General features: G+C 32.1%; 3 protein-coding genes across 3 annotated transcripts; all 3 read right to left on the bottom strand.

Moving 5' to 3' along the window:
• Window positions 1-6,877: 6,877 nt before the first annotated feature.
• LOC129895541 (cucumber peeling cupredoxin-like) lies at window positions 6,878-7,747 on the bottom strand. The gene is made up of 2 exons (XM_055971266.1): window positions 7,462-7,747; window positions 6,878-7,340 (listed from the first exon to the last, which is right to left on the bottom strand). The coding sequence occupies exons 1-2, from the start codon at window positions 7,643-7,645 to the stop codon at window positions 6,967-6,969; spliced, it is 558 nt and encodes a 185-aa protein (XP_055827241.1). The 5' UTR covers window positions 7,646-7,747; the 3' UTR covers window positions 6,878-6,966.
• A 3,290-nt stretch (window positions 7,748-11,037) lies between these two features.
• Window positions 11,038-11,932, bottom strand: LOC129895778 (cucumber peeling cupredoxin-like). The gene is made up of 2 exons (XM_055971541.1): window positions 11,642-11,932; window positions 11,038-11,556 (listed from the first exon to the last, which is right to left on the bottom strand). The coding sequence occupies exons 1-2, from the start codon at window positions 11,823-11,825 to the stop codon at window positions 11,126-11,128; spliced, it is 615 nt and encodes a 204-aa protein (XP_055827516.1). The 5' UTR covers window positions 11,826-11,932; the 3' UTR covers window positions 11,038-11,125.
• Window positions 11,933-13,454: 1,522 nt separating this feature from the next.
• On the bottom strand, window positions 13,455-15,917 carry LOC129895631 (methyl-CpG-binding domain-containing protein 11-like). Its single transcript, XM_055971363.1, has 2 exons — window positions 15,757-15,917; window positions 13,455-14,733 (listed from the first exon to the last, which is right to left on the bottom strand). Exons 1-2 carry the CDS (start codon window positions 15,814-15,816, stop codon window positions 13,669-13,671), a joined length of 1,125 nt encoding a protein of 374 aa, XP_055827338.1. The 5' UTR covers window positions 15,817-15,917; the 3' UTR covers window positions 13,455-13,668.
• Window positions 15,918-18,034: the final 2,117 nt, after the last annotated feature.

The following is an 18,034-nucleotide window of genomic DNA, read 5'->3' on the forward strand; positions in this document are numbered from 1 at the left end:
ATCTTTACAGACATGAAAATTGCAGTCAGTTTGATAATGATCGAGTGACATTACTTCTTCGACCCGAATCGAAAAATTCCTTTATTCTATTCAAATTGTAAGAGACAAGAGATCTCACTATCTTAAAAATAATAAATAAAAGTTTCATACGTTATACATTTGTACGAAAACCATAATTTTGCAGTATTAAAGGGCCACATTATCTTCTGCGAAGGTTACGTACATTTACCGACCATGGATGGTTTCAGAAGAGGTAGGGGTAGGCCGAAAAAATATTGGGGAGAGGTGATCAGACAGGACATGTCGCATTTACGACTTACCGAGGACATGACCTTAGATAGGAGGGTGTGGAGGACACACATTAGGGTAGAGAGCTAGTACATAGTGGCATTATTCCCCCTTATCCGTAGGCGTATTAATTCACTATGATTTCTTGTACTCTGATTTATGGTATTTATGTTATTTATGTTATGTATGTTATGTTATCTTATGTTATTTATGTTATTATCTAACAATATCTAGTGTTTTTTTTTTGTGCTTTGATTTTACTATTGTTTGGACCGCTTTCGTTATCTACTTACCTACTTTTAATATTCTTGTCTGACTTTTTTCTATGTTTCTATTGAGCCGAGGGTCTTTCGGAAATAACCGTCCTACATTGATAGGAGTCATGTCTGCGTACATTTTACCCTCCCCAGACCCCACGATGTGGGATTTCACTGGGTTGTTGTTGTTGTTGTTCATATTTTATGAAGATGTATTACACTACAGATATTTTCCCTCTCCTAACCTAAATAATGTATATTTTGCTTTTAAAATAATCGACATTTTTTTTTTGGTTATATATATATATCATTGTTTGTCCTTTTTTTTTTGTGTGTGTAAATTTTACTTATTTTATTTTATTTTTCTTCATAATTTTCTTTTATAATTTTAGACCCAGTCCTATTAGAATAGGTCCAACTGATCAAGCCCATCCCTTGTATTGAGAGTTCTTCCTAATGTCTTCGGTTAGTTCTATCAATTTTTAGTTTACATTTTTCATATGGATTCAACATGTTAAAAGTAGTATCTAAATAAAATGTCCTATCAACTTAAACTTTTAGACGTGATAATCACATATTTTAATATTGTATGGCATCGAATAAGAATGTGGGGCGCGAGGGAAGAGAATTTCATCGTACCCGGTCTTCAAAAGAATTCTTGTGTGTTTGGCTCATAAAAAAAATCAATCATGCACATAAAAAAAACATGTTGAAGATAATAAATAAATAAATAAAATATATTTTTTAATTTTAAATTTTTGAATGAAATAATCGCATACTTCGACACAATATTCTCTTCTGGTCGACTCTAAGAGACAAATCAAGAAGCCAATTTATCTCCTACTATTTCATCATTAGGCATCACCCTATGTTACCTATTTCATTTTTGTCCCTTCGTCCAATTAATATCAATGCGTTTTCGACAAATATATAATTGATTTACCGAAAAAATTAAAAGGAAAGTATCGTAATCAGAATTCAGAAATCAACTTTCTGTTGATTTGATTTGCTTTACTACAGATTTTACAGACCGACATACGGAGAATTGACGTTTGTTTTTGTTGGTGAAATTACAAGATTATAAATTATAATTGAAAAATAAAATGAAAAAACTAACTTCACTTCTTGTCTGAGGCGCGGATATCTCGCTCTCTTTAACGATATTCAAGCCCACTACAGTAAATTGTTTCACTGGTTCAGCAGTAGTCTTCTTGACTTGTCCCCTCCAGGATACAATAGCCTTATCACAAAATGTAACTCAACAAACTCTGGACAAGAGTTGAGTTTAAAGCTCCACACAAAGAACACCTCCCTTCAATTAATAAGAACTCTCTTTTTAGACAAACTTAATTCTCTCAATTTTTTTCTTCTCTTATCTTTCATTTCAAAACAAAGAAGACTTCTCTATTTATAGGAGAGAAAATCATACAAAGATGAAAAAATAATAGAATGTCATCATTATCATCATTTAGTGCACCATTATGATTTAGTGCACCACTTATTAGTGATAATTAGATTAAAAATACATAATAAAATGATTTAGTGCACCACTTATTAGTGATAATTAGATTAAAAATACATAATGAAATGATTTAGTCTTGCACTAACTAAAGATGATAATGAAAGACATTTCTATGCACTAAAAAGAGAATAGTAACATATGCCACTTATACAAATTAATATCACTCAATATTGATATTAAAATGCTTAAACACTTACAGTTTTTTTTTTGAAAAAAAAGAAGCAAAAGTCTACTGAGACCTAAATATACGAAGATAGACAGTTGTTGGGTCTAATTTCTTCTTCAATAGGTGGGCGGAGAGTTCCAAAGTTGGCCTATTCAACTCATCAAAAGTTGTATAATTTGGAAAAAAGACTGATTGCTTAATAGAATCTTGCTTAATCCACTGACTACGTTAATTAACCTCACCATACTCCAAAGCTAAGTTTTTCTCCAAATTAAAACATATGATGTAATTTGATTCGGGACGGAGTTTAAGAAATAAAGAAATATTTTTGAAATTTATGGTATAATATAAGTCATAAATATTTGTGTGACTGTAAATTATTTCATTAAGAGTAAAATGTTGATTTTAAAGTTAAATTATTACTATTTATAAATATATATATATATATATATATATATATATATATATATATATATATATTGATTTTTTTGAAACGGCCAATATATAATATTAAATTGTTACTAAACATATAAAATGTGAATTTTACCCCTTCTAGTGTCTTTTTTAGAAATAATCTGAATATTTGTGTCTTTTTTCTTTTATTTATTAAATATAAATTTAAATATAATAAGAATATATATTTATTTATTATTTAAATGAATCTAGATTGACTTGGGGTGTGCATTGGTCGACTAGGTTTGATTTTAAGTATTATTGGTTCGATTTATCCATTTTTAATTTTTAAATACGCTAAATAGATAACCAAACCAATGAGATATTTGTTATCGATTTTCAGTTTATCGGCTTTTGGTCTTTAACAGTTTGGTTTTCGATTTAACCAATAAAAAAATGCTTTCAAAACAAATAAAAGACTTCTCCAATAATTTGACGCGATACAGGCATACAACGAAACAAGCAAATCGGACGTTCTTATTGTGAATACTCTCAATTCACAACCCTAGTCGTCGCCGAATTCTTGCCGTTGTCGTTGCAAATCGTAATCATCGTCGTTCTTAGTTCTTTAGATTGTGATGTTGTGAACTTAAAGTAATACAAAAGCCTAAAGGTAAATACAGTGTGAACTGTGAAATAATATGAACTATGAATTGTGTACAGTACTGATAGTCTGATATAGTGATTCTATTAATATCTTTTGCTTGATACTTTGATATTTATATATGAGTAAAAATTAAAACAGTAAATTATTATAGTCTTAATGGGATATCGATTTACCTAATAATCTAATATTGAAAAACCAATACCAAATCGATAACCCAATTATTATTTTTATAAAATCATTAAATAATCGTTAACCCAATAATCCAATAACAATAAATCAATAACATCTTTTTCGATTTGATTTAACAATCGATTAGATTTTTACCCTCCCCTAAAATTGACCCACATAAATGAACCCAAATCTAATTCCTTCGATACCTTATGAAAATTTTAAGCTCCAGCATAATTGATTCTATTGCCGGTCAAATACTTTAATTTAGTGATGTAATGAATATATGTATACGAATTTCATAAACGGAGAAAAATTTCTGTTTCGCTGTTGCTTTAACTAAAGTGTCAATGAATCAAAAATTTCAAATAAAGCTTCTGAAATATGGTAACCCCGTTCACTTTGGTATGTCATATTTTCAAACATATTAAACAATGTGAAACTGCACACTCTGATCAAGACTAACGGCTTTTATATTGACTTCTAGAAAAGGTTCCTTTCCTAATTCTAGAAATTGCATCCAACTATGGTTTCCCATACTCACTCCGTACTGCTATACATTAAACTTTTCGAATTTTGAAATTTAAATAAGCTAAATTCTTTTTATCGTAATTTTTTTATTGTGATTTATTATATTTTGCATATTGATTTCCATTTAGGATGAATGATAAATAACATGCTAAATACTATCTCCGGTCAATTTTAATTAAAGTGAGTACTTTATTAATGTATATAACTTCAACAAAATACTACCTCCTGTCCATTTTAATTGTTCTGCTAATAAAATATAGCCGTCAAAAATAGTTATTTTAGAAAATTATGATATAATAAAATATTTGTTTTCATTTTTATCCTTAATAGACAATAAATGTGGAGAAAAATATAAATTGGTGGATCAAAAATTAATACCAAATTGAGATAAAAAAGTAAGTAAAAATAATTTAGACGATTTATCTTCTTTATTTTTTGGTAAGAAAATCAAAGAAGTACATGATTTATTAAAGTTGTTGACATCAAAGTACTCTACATACGAAATGCCGTGCATGGACGTAATTACGACTACGTTAAGCCAGATGAGCCATTATTGTGAATCGGAAAATTTCGTAAAGTAAACGACCTTTTAATAGCATTCCGTATGTTGAATTGCAATGTGCAATTACGCATACAAATGCGACCATTAATTCTAACGGCTCGTTTGATCATGAGACATGAAATTATGATATAAAATTAAAATTTTTATTATAAAATCTTAACAAATAAGAAAAATTTCATTATAAAATTTAATACACAAATACAATATTTATTGATCAAATTTTAGCTCAATAGAATAGTAAAATTAAACATGAGTTATAGTGTACAACTCTTTGATAAAATTGAACATAGTCAATATTATTATTGGTAACTATACGATCATGTTTATATTCCATGAATATTTCATCATTTCTTTGGTATTCTTGCAAAAAATTATATAGATGTAAAATTGTGGATTTTTTTTACAAAATATAAGCATGTGGGTCAAATTTTGTATTAGAAAAATGTGAAATCATGATATGAAATTAAATATTCAAATACTTCAGAAATCATGAGAAGAAATCGCATGTCCAAGCTTCTACTAAGTATAGCGTAAAATTAAGGACAATAATGAATGGACCATACTGAGACATGTACCTAGGAAGTAAACTTGTAAGAGTATTACACCCTATTAAATAAAAATAAAAAAGAATATTTCACAATTGTTGAGATCGAGATCGTATTGTCATTTCCTTGTTTAGTTTTCAAGATGTTTTAACCTCTTGACCTAGTTTTAATGGTTGAAGTCAAAAACTTATTTTTCTTAACATGATATCAATGGTGGCAGACACAAAGCCATTGTTATATTTTCCAATGTTGGGTCACATATTAAGTTATTCACATCTTATATGTCCCAATATTTGGTGTGTCAAAGAGTTGTTAAAGTGCCTCACGTTAATTAAGAGAATGAATTCTTATCTCTTTAAATAAACTATATTTTGGCGATTAATTTAAGGCTATTATCAATTTTCTTACATATCGGAATACACATGTAAAAAAATTTAAACATACTATTATGTTAAAGTTAGATTTTTTTATTGTGTTGAAAATATAATTAAGTGAATAAAAGTGTGATCTCTTTCATAACTTAAAATTTTAGATAAAATGACCACACATTTTAATATGATATCAGAGCAATTAGAGATCTTTTCGTCTTTCATTATCAAATAGAATTTCCACCTAAAAACTAATACAAGCTATTTTATTTGTTTCAAATTCAATGCGACATCTTTGAGCAACTAGTTTAATGTTTCACATTCTAATCAATAAAATCTATAATGTTTGTCTGAAATATATTCTAGGGTTTTGCTCTTCAAATATATACAAGATAAAATGCAAATTGAGACCGTGGGAGTAGTTGAGGGTATTGTGGCTGGCTAAAAATGTATCACAATGAGGTTGGTCAAATATGAAATTTCCTTCATCTATATATCAATAAAAATTGTTTTAAAATGAAAATTGCAATTTTTTTCAAAGAAACGAGTCAACTAAATTGATCAAATTAAATCAGCAGGTAGGCTAATTGCAATTTTCAATCCCCAGTCAACGCTACATTTATAAATTTATTGACCTCAATTGTAGTTGTGTTTCGTGGTTACGTTGCAAAAGTTTTTACAAGAGTTTAACTCAATTAGCAACTATGATTCAATCATATCACTGCATTTGACCATTCGGATTTAATATGCAAATTTCAGCTTGATTTCGACTTTTAGATTGAAGAAATTACAATTCAAATAAGTTTGGATTGATTTTTTATGTTCGATTTCAAATTAAATTGGGAGCAAAATTACCTCCCTTTTACCTCTAACCATATATCATCTACTATTGAATCTTCGGACTTATTAGTATTGGGCATATGAATAGTGCTGAATATAAGACATAAGTGTTTTTGAATTTTTCAATATCCTAAAATTCAAAGAACCAAATTTCATATCCAATCTGAATATCCAATTTCGGTTGGCCCAACTTATGTTCACGTAAATCAGATAATATTACTCTGGCTGCTTGAAATACTTTCTTTTATGTTATTTGAAATTTTAGGTGCCATTTGCCGTAAAATCGTTTTATTCATAGCAAACTACAAACTCTGAATTAAAAATTTAAATTCGAAACGTACATCTTATGCGTATATAACCAAACTATATCAATCCTAATTTAAGATTGTTATGAGTTACCGCAAAATTATACACCGTGATTATTTTTAAAAAAACTGATTAGGTTATACTATAGGAACGACATATTTATAATTCGAAAAAAATAATGTTCAGACTGTAGATGTATGATGGCAAAGAGACTACCTTTATTTTACCTTAAACTCGCGAAAATATCACAAGTTCAAACAGCAATTAAAACAAAATTGAATCGAATACAATCTAGTATGGTTACATCGTAGTATAAACTATAGGAATCTCAAAACATCCTTAAATGGTTCAATTTAAAGAAAAGAAGCCAAGGCAATTGCGGATAGACTGAGCACAAAACTGGCCATTATGGTCGTTGTGGACGAAGGAGACGGAGGAGGAGGAGTAATACCACCAGGAACGGAACCTGAAGGTCCATTGGCAGATGTTGTAGGCGGGTTGGCTCCTGGAGTACCAGTGCTGCTGGAAACTGTAATTTCTAATTTCTGGCCATTTTGGCAGTGTGTGCCAAAAGTGCAAATATAGTAGTGATCTCCGGTAGAGTTAAGAATCATATTTGCTGGTCCTGTCATTATGGCAGTCCCTATGGCATTGTTCGAATTGCAGCCATCGAACGAAGTTTTTTCTACTTGTAGTACGTCATGTCGGCCGGTCGGGAAATTGAACACTGTCAAAAATAAAATAAGAAACATATATTGTGACATGACAATTATCAGCTTAAGTTGAAGGATATCGATCTCAAAGGAAAATATAATGCAAATTGAGAAATTAATTAAGTGTATATATACCTAGAGTGTCGCCAACCCTGAATGTTTTTCCAGCAGCCCAATTTGTGTAAGCTGCTGCGCCATTGTTCGGTATGATCCAACCCATGTTGTCCCCGACCATATGCTCAGTTTGGGCGGCCGCGTCTTGCACAATACTTGACAAGGCTAAAACACCAAACAGGATCATGTACAACATTTTGTCCATGTCTTAACTTTTTGGAACTTTATTTTTGCAAGGGATACTATATGACACAACAGAGGAAGTTGCTAATTGCTAGTTTGCTAGGGAAGGATGAGATGTCTATAGCTAACAATATGACTCTCTATATATAAGGGAAGGGATTTTGAATTGGTCTAAATTCTCAACTTGCGTGGTGCTTGGTCTTGAATTTCAACTATAGCAAGAGTGGTGGGAAATCAAAGTAGGAATTTAATGTTGGTTGGACCATTGGAGCATCAAGAAAAAAATGAGCAGGAAATTAGAACCCGATGGAGAAAAATAGAAGGCGGGCTAATTCAACTCCCTATATAAACAAAATATAGTTAATGAAAGTCATTGGACATTTGACTTGAACCTTTCCTTTTACGATACGTGAGACTTGTAACTATTTCCTCCACTAAAATATGACTTACCAACAAAATTTAACCGAGGGCTGAAACAAAAAAAATATTTTTAAGTGTTCAAATTATTCAGTGTTCAACTATAATTTACTATAATTTGTGTTATATTCACCAACAAATACTGTTGTAAGAAAAATATTTACAAAATGTGATATTTAACTTGTCTTGGTTTAAAATCTGTCAAGTAGTAGTGGAGCTTTAAATGTACGTTGACTCTAACTAGGATAGACAACTAGAAGTATTGTGTATCTATTTCTCTTGTATCTTATTTATGCATTCTCTGTTTCTATACATTTAGTAGGAATAATTAGGCCGAGGCAAAATCAGCCTAGAGTTAACTGGTGTGTCCTTAATGACTTCACAAAAATTTGGATGGAATTAGACTCGCTGATCATTGTCGACAACTTCACATGATAAAGAATAGAATCATCAACAATTTAAAACTCTATATGATTATTGAGAACAAGTCTAAATTTATATATGATACAATTTGAATTTTAATAGAATTTGTTTTGTTCTCCAAGAAATGAATCAACTAATATGCGACATATTAAACCTGCTGGAAGTATACCCCTGATGACCTTTACGTTAATAATCTTCTTGGACCTTCGGGGATACGGTGTAAAAATCAAAACTGTGGAACTAAAAATCTTTTAAATATTTACTTCTTCCAGTAAGTTAGGTGTTTAATTTATACTACACCTAGCAATTTGACTTCAGTAATTAAATTTATCTCGGTTAAGTGATAAATGTGTATATGAATGACGATGTCTTTAATGAATTGGTTTGGTGTAATATGCGCAATTGATTTTTTACCCTGTTACGCCATGAATTTACTTTTAATGTGAAACACCTAAATTATTAGAGGCTTTAAAGCATGAAAATTTTAAATCGGGTCCGTGAGCCTTATACATATAACCCAGATTTTAACTTAATTCACTACTAGAAATTTAGCCTATGGCAACGCCACCAAAACCGTTGCAATAGATAAGAAATCCATTGCCATAGATCTATGGCAACGGTTTAGTGGTCCGTCACATCTGATTGCATTGCAATAGATCTACCGCAACGGTTTCGTTCGACGGTGGCGTACTGTTATAATAGGCTATCTATTGCAACAGTTTAATAACCGTTACAACAACCTTATTTATAGCAACGGTTATTTTTGCTCAAATGGGACGGGTAAGAACCGTTGTTGTACTTATTTATGCAACATTTTTTGAAGCTATGGCAACATTTTGACTTACCTATGGCAACGTTTTATATCTATTGCAACTGTTTTATTTAGGCAATATGAAACCGATTGCAACGGTTTGTACAAGCTATTGCAATACTTTACAACAAGTTTTGGCAACGATTTATAAAAATTATGCACCCATATAATAATACATAACACACTAAAAATTATATACATCTCGAAAGGATATTATTAATCAATAAAAGTATACTCCAAAATACTCAACTACTAATATAAATGAATGTAAAATATTCTTAGCATACATGATTTTGTACATGTGCAAGATTCTAATTCTAAAACTCCCAAGACATTTGGAATTCCAACAACAATCAAACAATTCTATTGAAAAAGGTCTTCACTGATTTGGTTTCCTATTTATTCATCTTCTTCACCTACAAAAAAAGAGTGATTTAGAGAAATGTTAGTATCAGGCTATGTAAATATACAAATATAAATACCAAAGTATAAAAGATAGAGTTGGGGTTTTAGAATGAGGTCTACGATTACACAATGCCTGGCCCAACGTATTGCAGATGATTTATCTGCCTTGAAATGCAGCAGTCAGTTATATCCAAAGTGCAACATTTTGATAACCTCAAAATGTCGACAATGCAATAGTAGTTCTAATATGTTTGAAGTACAACAACTATTTGACAAAAAATGCAGCAGCACAAAAGAGATCGACTCAATAGTGTTGCAGCTATGTAGCAATAGTTTGCATCAGTATGCAGCCACAAATTGGCTCAAAATGCAACAGATATGGGCTCAAAAAATGTAGCAGCAAAGCAATAAGAGTTTGTGTCAATATGTAGCAGTAAATCACTCCCAATGTGAGGTGTAATGGCCCCCAAAAAATAATGCAGTAGATCACGGCCAATATGCAACAACAAATGTCCTTGAAGAAGTATACAACAGTTCACCAAAATGTAGCAGGTAAGTTGCTCAAAATACAACAATCGTTTATCCTCAAATCTATCGAAAAACAACAATTACTTTGACCCTAAGTCAACCTGAATTGTCATAGTCGTTTGTCCTTAAAATGCAATAATATTTGATCAAATTGAAGCAATTGACAGCCGCAAAGTGCAGCAGCTGTTCCTCTTTCTTTTAAACAAAGGTAACAAATAATTTAAATAAAGTGCAACACTTTGAACTACAAAAAATATATAAAAGGGGAATTAAAAGCATTGTAGTAAATTAATTTTTTCAAAGAACTGTTGCCACAAAGGAGTCTATTGGAACGGATTCATATAGTGTTGCAACAAAGAATTTTATGGCAATGGGTATGTAGCTATTGCAACAATTTTATTTTAAGTGTGCTAATAGGGTCGAAAATCTACCACAATGGTTATATAACCGTTGCTAGAAAACTTTTGCTGTAGGTCTACTTTCTAGTAGTACTATTAAAGATGAACTTATTTAATTTGTATCACTGGAACGAGGTAAAGCTATCATCTTTACATGCTTGGTAGGAATTACTGCAGAATATCATTATTTATATTGGATCGACAAATAATTAATGGTAAAACTGTATTGTGGAATATTATACCTTAATTGTTATTTATAGATTATTTATTCGATACTAAAATGGACATATATAAACAGGGGACATGCCTACCGTACCAATATAAACTGCACTGATGATGATTGCAAAAACATTACCATAACTTTACTGAAACTCGTAAAATATCACTAAGACAATCAATAACTAAAACAAAACTCAATCCAATACAAACTGGTAAACCAAAAAAAATAAAATCCATCACAAGATTATTTTAATTGTAGTATAAACTAGGAAGCTCAAAATTAAACCGCAAATTGCCCAATTTAAAGAAAAGTGGCCAAGACAATGGAGGATAGACTGAGTACAAAACTGGCCAACACGGTTGTTGAGGACGAAGGAGAAGGAGGAGCAGGACCACCGGGAACAGAATTTGATGGTCCAGCAGCAGATGGTGTAGGTGCACAAGCTTCTGGTTGTCTGGAAGAGGATGGTGAAGGCACAATTGGATTGCTCGGGTTAGGCGGATTGGCTCCTGGAGGACTAGTGCGGCTGGAAACTGTAATAGCCAATTTCTGGCCATTTAGGCAGTGGGTACCAAAAGTGCAAATATAGTAGTGATCTCCTGTAGAGTTGAGAATCATATTTGCTGGTCCTGTCATTATGGCATTCCCTATGGCATTGTTCGAATTGCATCCATCGAACGAAGTTTTTTCTACTTGCAACACGTCATGTCGGTCGGTCGTGAAATTGAATACTGTAATATGGTTAAACACTTTAGTTTAAATTAAGCTGGGGATAACTTAAATGAAAATAGAATGAGAAATTAAGCATATATATACCTAGAGTGTCTCCAACCCTGAATGTTTTCCCAGCAGCCCAATTTGTGTAAGCTGCTGCGCCATCGTTCGGTATGATCCAACCCATGTTGTCCCCGACCACATGCACCGTTTGGGCTGTTGCGTCTTGCATCATACTTGCAACGGCTAAAACACCAAAGAAGATCATGCCCAGCATTTTGTCCATGTCTTTTCCTTTTTGGTAACTTTCAATCTTATGGAAGGAATTTCTTATATATCACAATTGATAATTGCAACTTTGCTAGAGAAGGATGAGATGCCTAAAGAGAGCAATATGGTTTTATATATATATAGGGGAAGGGATTTTGAATTGGTCTAAACTCATAAGTTGCATGGTGCTGGGTCTTGAATCTTCTATTATAGCAAGAGCGGTGGGAAATCAAAGTAGGAATTTAATGATGGTTGGACCATTGGTAAACTAACAAGAAATGAGCTAGAAAGAAGAACCCGAAAGAGATGTTGGAAAATGGGGCTAATTCCACTCCCAAAATAATCAAATGGCAATTAGTAAATGGACACTTAGATTAAGACGGTTGGACCTTTCTAATTACGGTATATGGACTTCACATAGTTTTGCCATACGATTAACGATATACGAAGTTGATGTGCAACCGGCAAGTAAAGTTCCTCCATTATCTGAAATATTATTGCATCTTACTTCCTCAACCTTTAAAAAACTATATTTTTCATAGTTTTAATCCCGTGAGAATTTTTGTCTCAACTACTACACTTTGTTATTATACAAGCAAATCATGAATCCATCATACAAAATAGCAATCGACTAAACAAGTTCCGATCCATTAAAGTCCTCCAAACAACGTTCACTGACCCAATTTTGCAAATATATATAGCTTCTAGAATTCCAATCTCCAAGTTTACACGTTTTCGTCTTAATTAACTGTAAGTCCAAGATTTTTAATACTTTTCTCCAAAAACTTTTTATTGCAGGTAATGAAATTATGCAAGAAATTTTTTGTTGATAGTCACATGAACTGCACATGTTTTTATAGAATTCCTTAGTTTTTTGACAATATCAAACAGAAATGAAAATTGCTGAATTTTCAAATATTTGGGGAATGTTTTGTGCCGGAAAAGATATTTTAAGAATTTAGTTTAAATTTGAGGTATAGTTTAAGGATGTTTTTTTGCCAAAAACCTCTTAGTTTTAATTAGCTGTTAGTTCTAACCATCTGAACTCGTAGTCTCTCAACGAGCTCTCCCGTGTGATACGCGATTTCAGATTATTTTAGGAAGACTTCACGTTTCTACGTTGGGCGCAAATCTCCTTTCCTCATTTTCATCTTAGGCAACATATTGAAGCTAGTGATGTGAGAGGAAGTTATAACTTAACCAGTATCAGTTAAGAGTAGATTAGTTACTGTTTTTTATTAGAGCAAGTAACGTGTGACTTAGGCAGTTATTGATAGGATCTATTTTTGTATATATACACAGTGCAAATGTACAGATTGAGATAGAAGATTCATATGGAATGAAAATTCCTCCGCATACAGTTTCTATAGCAAAATTCTATTTCTTCATTCTTTGAGCTTCAAATATCTTCAGCTCTAAATCCATGGCTTTACCCATGGTTGCTGGATTTGACACAACACCACACTTTTAACAAGAGACGAATGGCAACATATGCCGAAGCACCCTAAAAGTTAGTACGAAGACACTCCGTTATATAAGATATTTTGAATTTGAGCAGTCCCAATAAACAAGAAATGAACAAAATAAACCAACATACGAACTCCACAATAAACAAGAAATGAACAAAATAAACTTACATACGAACTCCACAATAAACAAGTCACCATTTATGTTAGTAAGATACTAGAAGACCACAATACATCACAAAGTACAGATCACAGATGCACTGTCACAAAAAGATCAGGAAAGTTGATCTGCAGAAAAGCTGATTCCTAAACACCTAAACATACTATTATAATCGTCCAATTACGGATTAAACATGCATTGGGCGAAGGTCTAATTTATTTTAGATGCTACACTCAGCAACTTATGGTAGCAGCAGATTGATGTTGTGGGGTATGTGCGCGCTCTGGCTGGTTAATCTTGCCATTATCCATCACCAGACCAGCCCTGTTCTTATTTTCCTCTTCTTCCAGTGACCTATGCTCTTCACGGAAACCACTAGTTTCTCCGACAAATGCAGAGTGCTGAATGTTGTACGTCTCCCCTCCTGCGACATTTCCTTCTGGTGTGACCTTATCTGGAATGTCGTGATTCATATCATCAGCTGCACCGCTATCTTTATCAATCTGGGATTCTAGATTTTCCCCGTATCCCTGTTTCTCCCCGACTTCTGCTCCTGCTTCAGCAGCATTTGTTTCTTCAATTACAGTATTTACAAACACTCCCTTGAAACAGTCCTTGTCCATGGAATCATTCCAGAAGTTGGCATCAATTGTGATAGTCTCCTCTGTAACATTTTCAGCCATTTTACCTCCACCCACAACCTGAGTGTCATCGCTGGCCTCAGTTCGCCTCTCTGAAACCTCTCTACCGGACATTTCCTCTTTTTTATGCTCCGTATTTTCCTTATTAGCCCCCATCTTGTCCTCCTTGTCCTTCATTTCAACTTCTGCTCCAGTCTCCTCAGCCTCATATTTCGGCATCTGTGAACCCTCTCCAACAGAGAATTCCTCTTCTTTCTTGTGCCCTGTGTCCGCCATTTCATCTTTTACTACATTCTCCTCCTCCTCCAAGCCTTCCTTTTCTTCTATGGCAGATTCCATGTCTTTCTTGTCTGTGTTTTCCTTCTCGACATTTGCAACATCCATTTCCATACCTTTTTTTGTAGCTGAAGAAGTACGACGTCGTTTCTTTGTCGGCTCAAGCACTGCCGGAGGTGGCATTGCGTTAACCTTCTGACTGATCCGTGCTGATCTCCTCGGAGCCTCACCAGTAGTCCAATCAAATTCAGATATACGAGGATCTCCATCATGTGTTTTCAAGTACTTCTCCAACTGGCTTCGATTCCTTATCTCCTCGCCTGTTGGTGCAACAAATACAACCTCATTCTTCTTTTCTCTAACCCCTTTTTTCGGCATGAGCTGAAAATTAACATATAAGATCCAACAATGCTTCGCAAGAAATGCTTAACAATCAGGGAGCTTTGAAATACTGATACTCTCAAACAAGCTTGAGTAGCAAGTGACACTGAACTCTTCGCTCATCAATAACGATATCGGAAACATGGATACAGAAATCTAGCTCGTGAACAGAATAATTAAACACAGCACAAAGTAGACACCGAAAAGAAAGAGAGATAGAACTATTTAATTACTTCTCATTTTGGTACCTCAGGATTCCGTCCGAACTATTGACATGGCATATGGTTGTCACTTGTCAAGTGTTGAAGCATTATATAAATAATCTTATTTAGATTTCCAGCTTAGTCAACAGAAGCTGTATTATTCATATTGTAATTATTGTATTGTTTGTTTACTAATTATTTCTGAATAAAATTTAGATGGGAGAAAGCCTGCCCTTTACTCTTCTTTTAGAACTAATATATTGTTCAGGAACAATAGAAAGATTAGAATATAGATCTTCCTATACCATATTCCACAATATTGTCATCCTTAGACCTTAGTTCATGGTGGTAAACTTGTTGTGACTAGAAAACTGGAATTTCTGCAAGGATATAAGATTTCTTGCCCAAAATGATGGTTTTAAGATTTCTTTTTGCAACAATAGAAATCAGCTTCTGCTACACAACCAAAAACTTTACTTTGTTGGCTTAATATTGCTTGTTAAACAGATCACCAACTATCTCTCTCCCAAAGACCCTCCAATCAGCAACAAGAGAAAACTCACTTAAATCTGATAAGCAAGAAATAAATCGAGGGTACAAAGTAGCAGAAATTACTCGACTAGTAACTGAAATGAAGGGAAAATAGACAAAAATAATCAATTGAAAGCCATCAGAAACAAATTGAGTGGAAATACAAAATAGTAGTGTAGCATATTCAAGACAAGCAAAAGAGTAGCAATCATAATCTCAGTGAGCAACCAACATAGCCTGCTAGAGCAAAAGGAACAACACTAGAAATATTGGTAAAGAAAGAAAATACCAGTTTCTTCCAAGACGGAGGCGCAGGAAGCTCAACCAGAGAAATATTCTGCTCCTCCATATTATTCTCTCCTCCAAATATCAAAACTCAAAAACTACACTTACTCTGTTTCAGCCAAACTTAGCTCTGTTTTTTGCATCAGTAAATGAAAAGAAGTTTGTTTGGATATATACTTAAAAGCCACCCGAACTCATACAAAGCCGCCTCAAACACGCAACGAATTTATCACACGTGGCACTCCAGGACCTTTTATCACCTCCGCAATTAACTTAATTTATTACAAGTGTAAATATCAACGGATAGGATTTGTCCAATAAAGGCCGTAATGGGATAGGGTAACTATTGTCCTTTTCAGGTTGGACACGTGGTGTCTGGTGGGTGAATGAAAGGACGTGCGAGATTGATGAGCAAACATCTCGTGCCACGGCGTGTTGTGTTTATGTGGATAACGTTCCCCAAAACGCCCTATTAACTCAATTTAGACATGGGATTTTGAATCCGGTATCGCAAGTCATCTTTCTTACGCAATCTCCTTTTATATATTAAAAACTAGGAAAATATCTGTTAGAATTGATAAAAAATTAATTGATTACATAGTCATTAAATTGTTCGATTGCATCATTATCTTTGAGGGTGATTGTACTATAAAAAATATTTCGAAAATATGATGCATAATAAAATTTATCAAATTTAACATCTATTTAATAATCGATAATACATTCATAATTAATAAGTTAAAGTATATTCTCTAATAAAAAATTCTTTCATCTCTATTATATTGAAGGGGGATTTGATAGTATGTCTAGATGACCCGCGTACTTTTTGTTGGAATACTAATGAGATTGAACTTTTATACTTTTCGTAAATGTGTGTGAAATATTTTGCTATGTAAAATAAAAGTAAAATAAATTTTTAATTGTATGATTTTAAGATGTCATAAATCTGTACATTAAATAATTAAGAGTTATGAATATTACTAATATTAATTAAGAGTAAATTTATATAATTAAAAAGGTATGAGTTAAGAAAATGAATTTACAAAATAAAATAATTGAAGAAATGAGAGAAAAAGTTAAAAAAGGAAAAATAAATACTTTTTCTTTATTATAGAAAGGTATCACATTATATATAATAAAGAAGATATATTATTGGGAGGTCAAAAATTGAGTAATTGTGTGTAAAGACTTTTTGAGATATTAAAAACAAAATCAAAATAATTAAATAAAGGAAAAACTGGTCATATATATAATATATTTTTAAAATATTAAAAATTATGAAGATTGGAGGTGAAAGAATATGTAAATGCACATTATATCTAATATGGTCTATCATAATATAATAGTAGGTAAAAAGCTGAGAAATTGAATGTAAAAAGATATTAAAAATAAAATATATAAGTAAATAAAGAAAAAGTCTTCTTATCTCCCTTTAGCATATTATTACAACACACTAATAAAATTGATTAAGAATTATGAAGGTGGAAGATGAAAGAATACATGAATGCATATTAAGATATCTAAAAAAGAAAGAAAAAGTCTTCTTATCTCTCAATTTTTAGCACATTATTACTACACATTAATTAAATTGATTAAGAATTATGAAGGTGGAATGTGGAAGAATACATGAATGCATATTAAGATATTAATAAAGAAATGTCATTATAGTAAAAGATGAAAAGTTGATGAATTGAATAAATAATTTTTGAACTATTAAAAATAAAGTAAATAGATAAATAAAGATAAAATGATCAAAAAAAAAAGAGAAAAATGATAAATAATTTTGTAGGCCGTACAAAGGTGCCTCACTACCTTTTATACATCTATTATCTATATATATATATATAGTCTAGCCCAAAGAAAAGCAAATGACATAAAATAAGATGTCATCTCATGTCCTCTTTAAATGGGGCACGGAGGCTAAAAGAAAAAGTAAGGTAAGAAGGGCACTCCTTAAACCGCTTTATGATTGAAGATGGAGGTGAGGGAAGACAGAAGGAATAGCATAATGAGTAACCTCTTGCAGCATTTTTCTTGTATTAGTATGAAATAAGACTAGAAATAGAGAATTTCTTTTAGTTAAGATAAAGATTAATGGACAGAAAGATTCATGGGTCGAAGCGAAAGGAGCTCAGCTCAGGGCCTGTGTACCTTGTTTCCAAGATCCAGTGGATAGCTTTCATATATATATATATATATATATATATATATATATATTAAAATTAAAATTTATGAAGATTGGAGGTGTAAATGCACATTTTAAATAAAAAAGATATATTATA

The sequence above is a fragment of the Solanum dulcamara genome, chromosome 7, assembly GCF_947179165.1.
Source record: "Solanum dulcamara chromosome 7, daSolDulc1.2, whole genome shotgun sequence".
NCBI classification, from domain to species: Eukaryota; Viridiplantae; Streptophyta; class Magnoliopsida; order Solanales; family Solanaceae; genus Solanum; species Solanum dulcamara.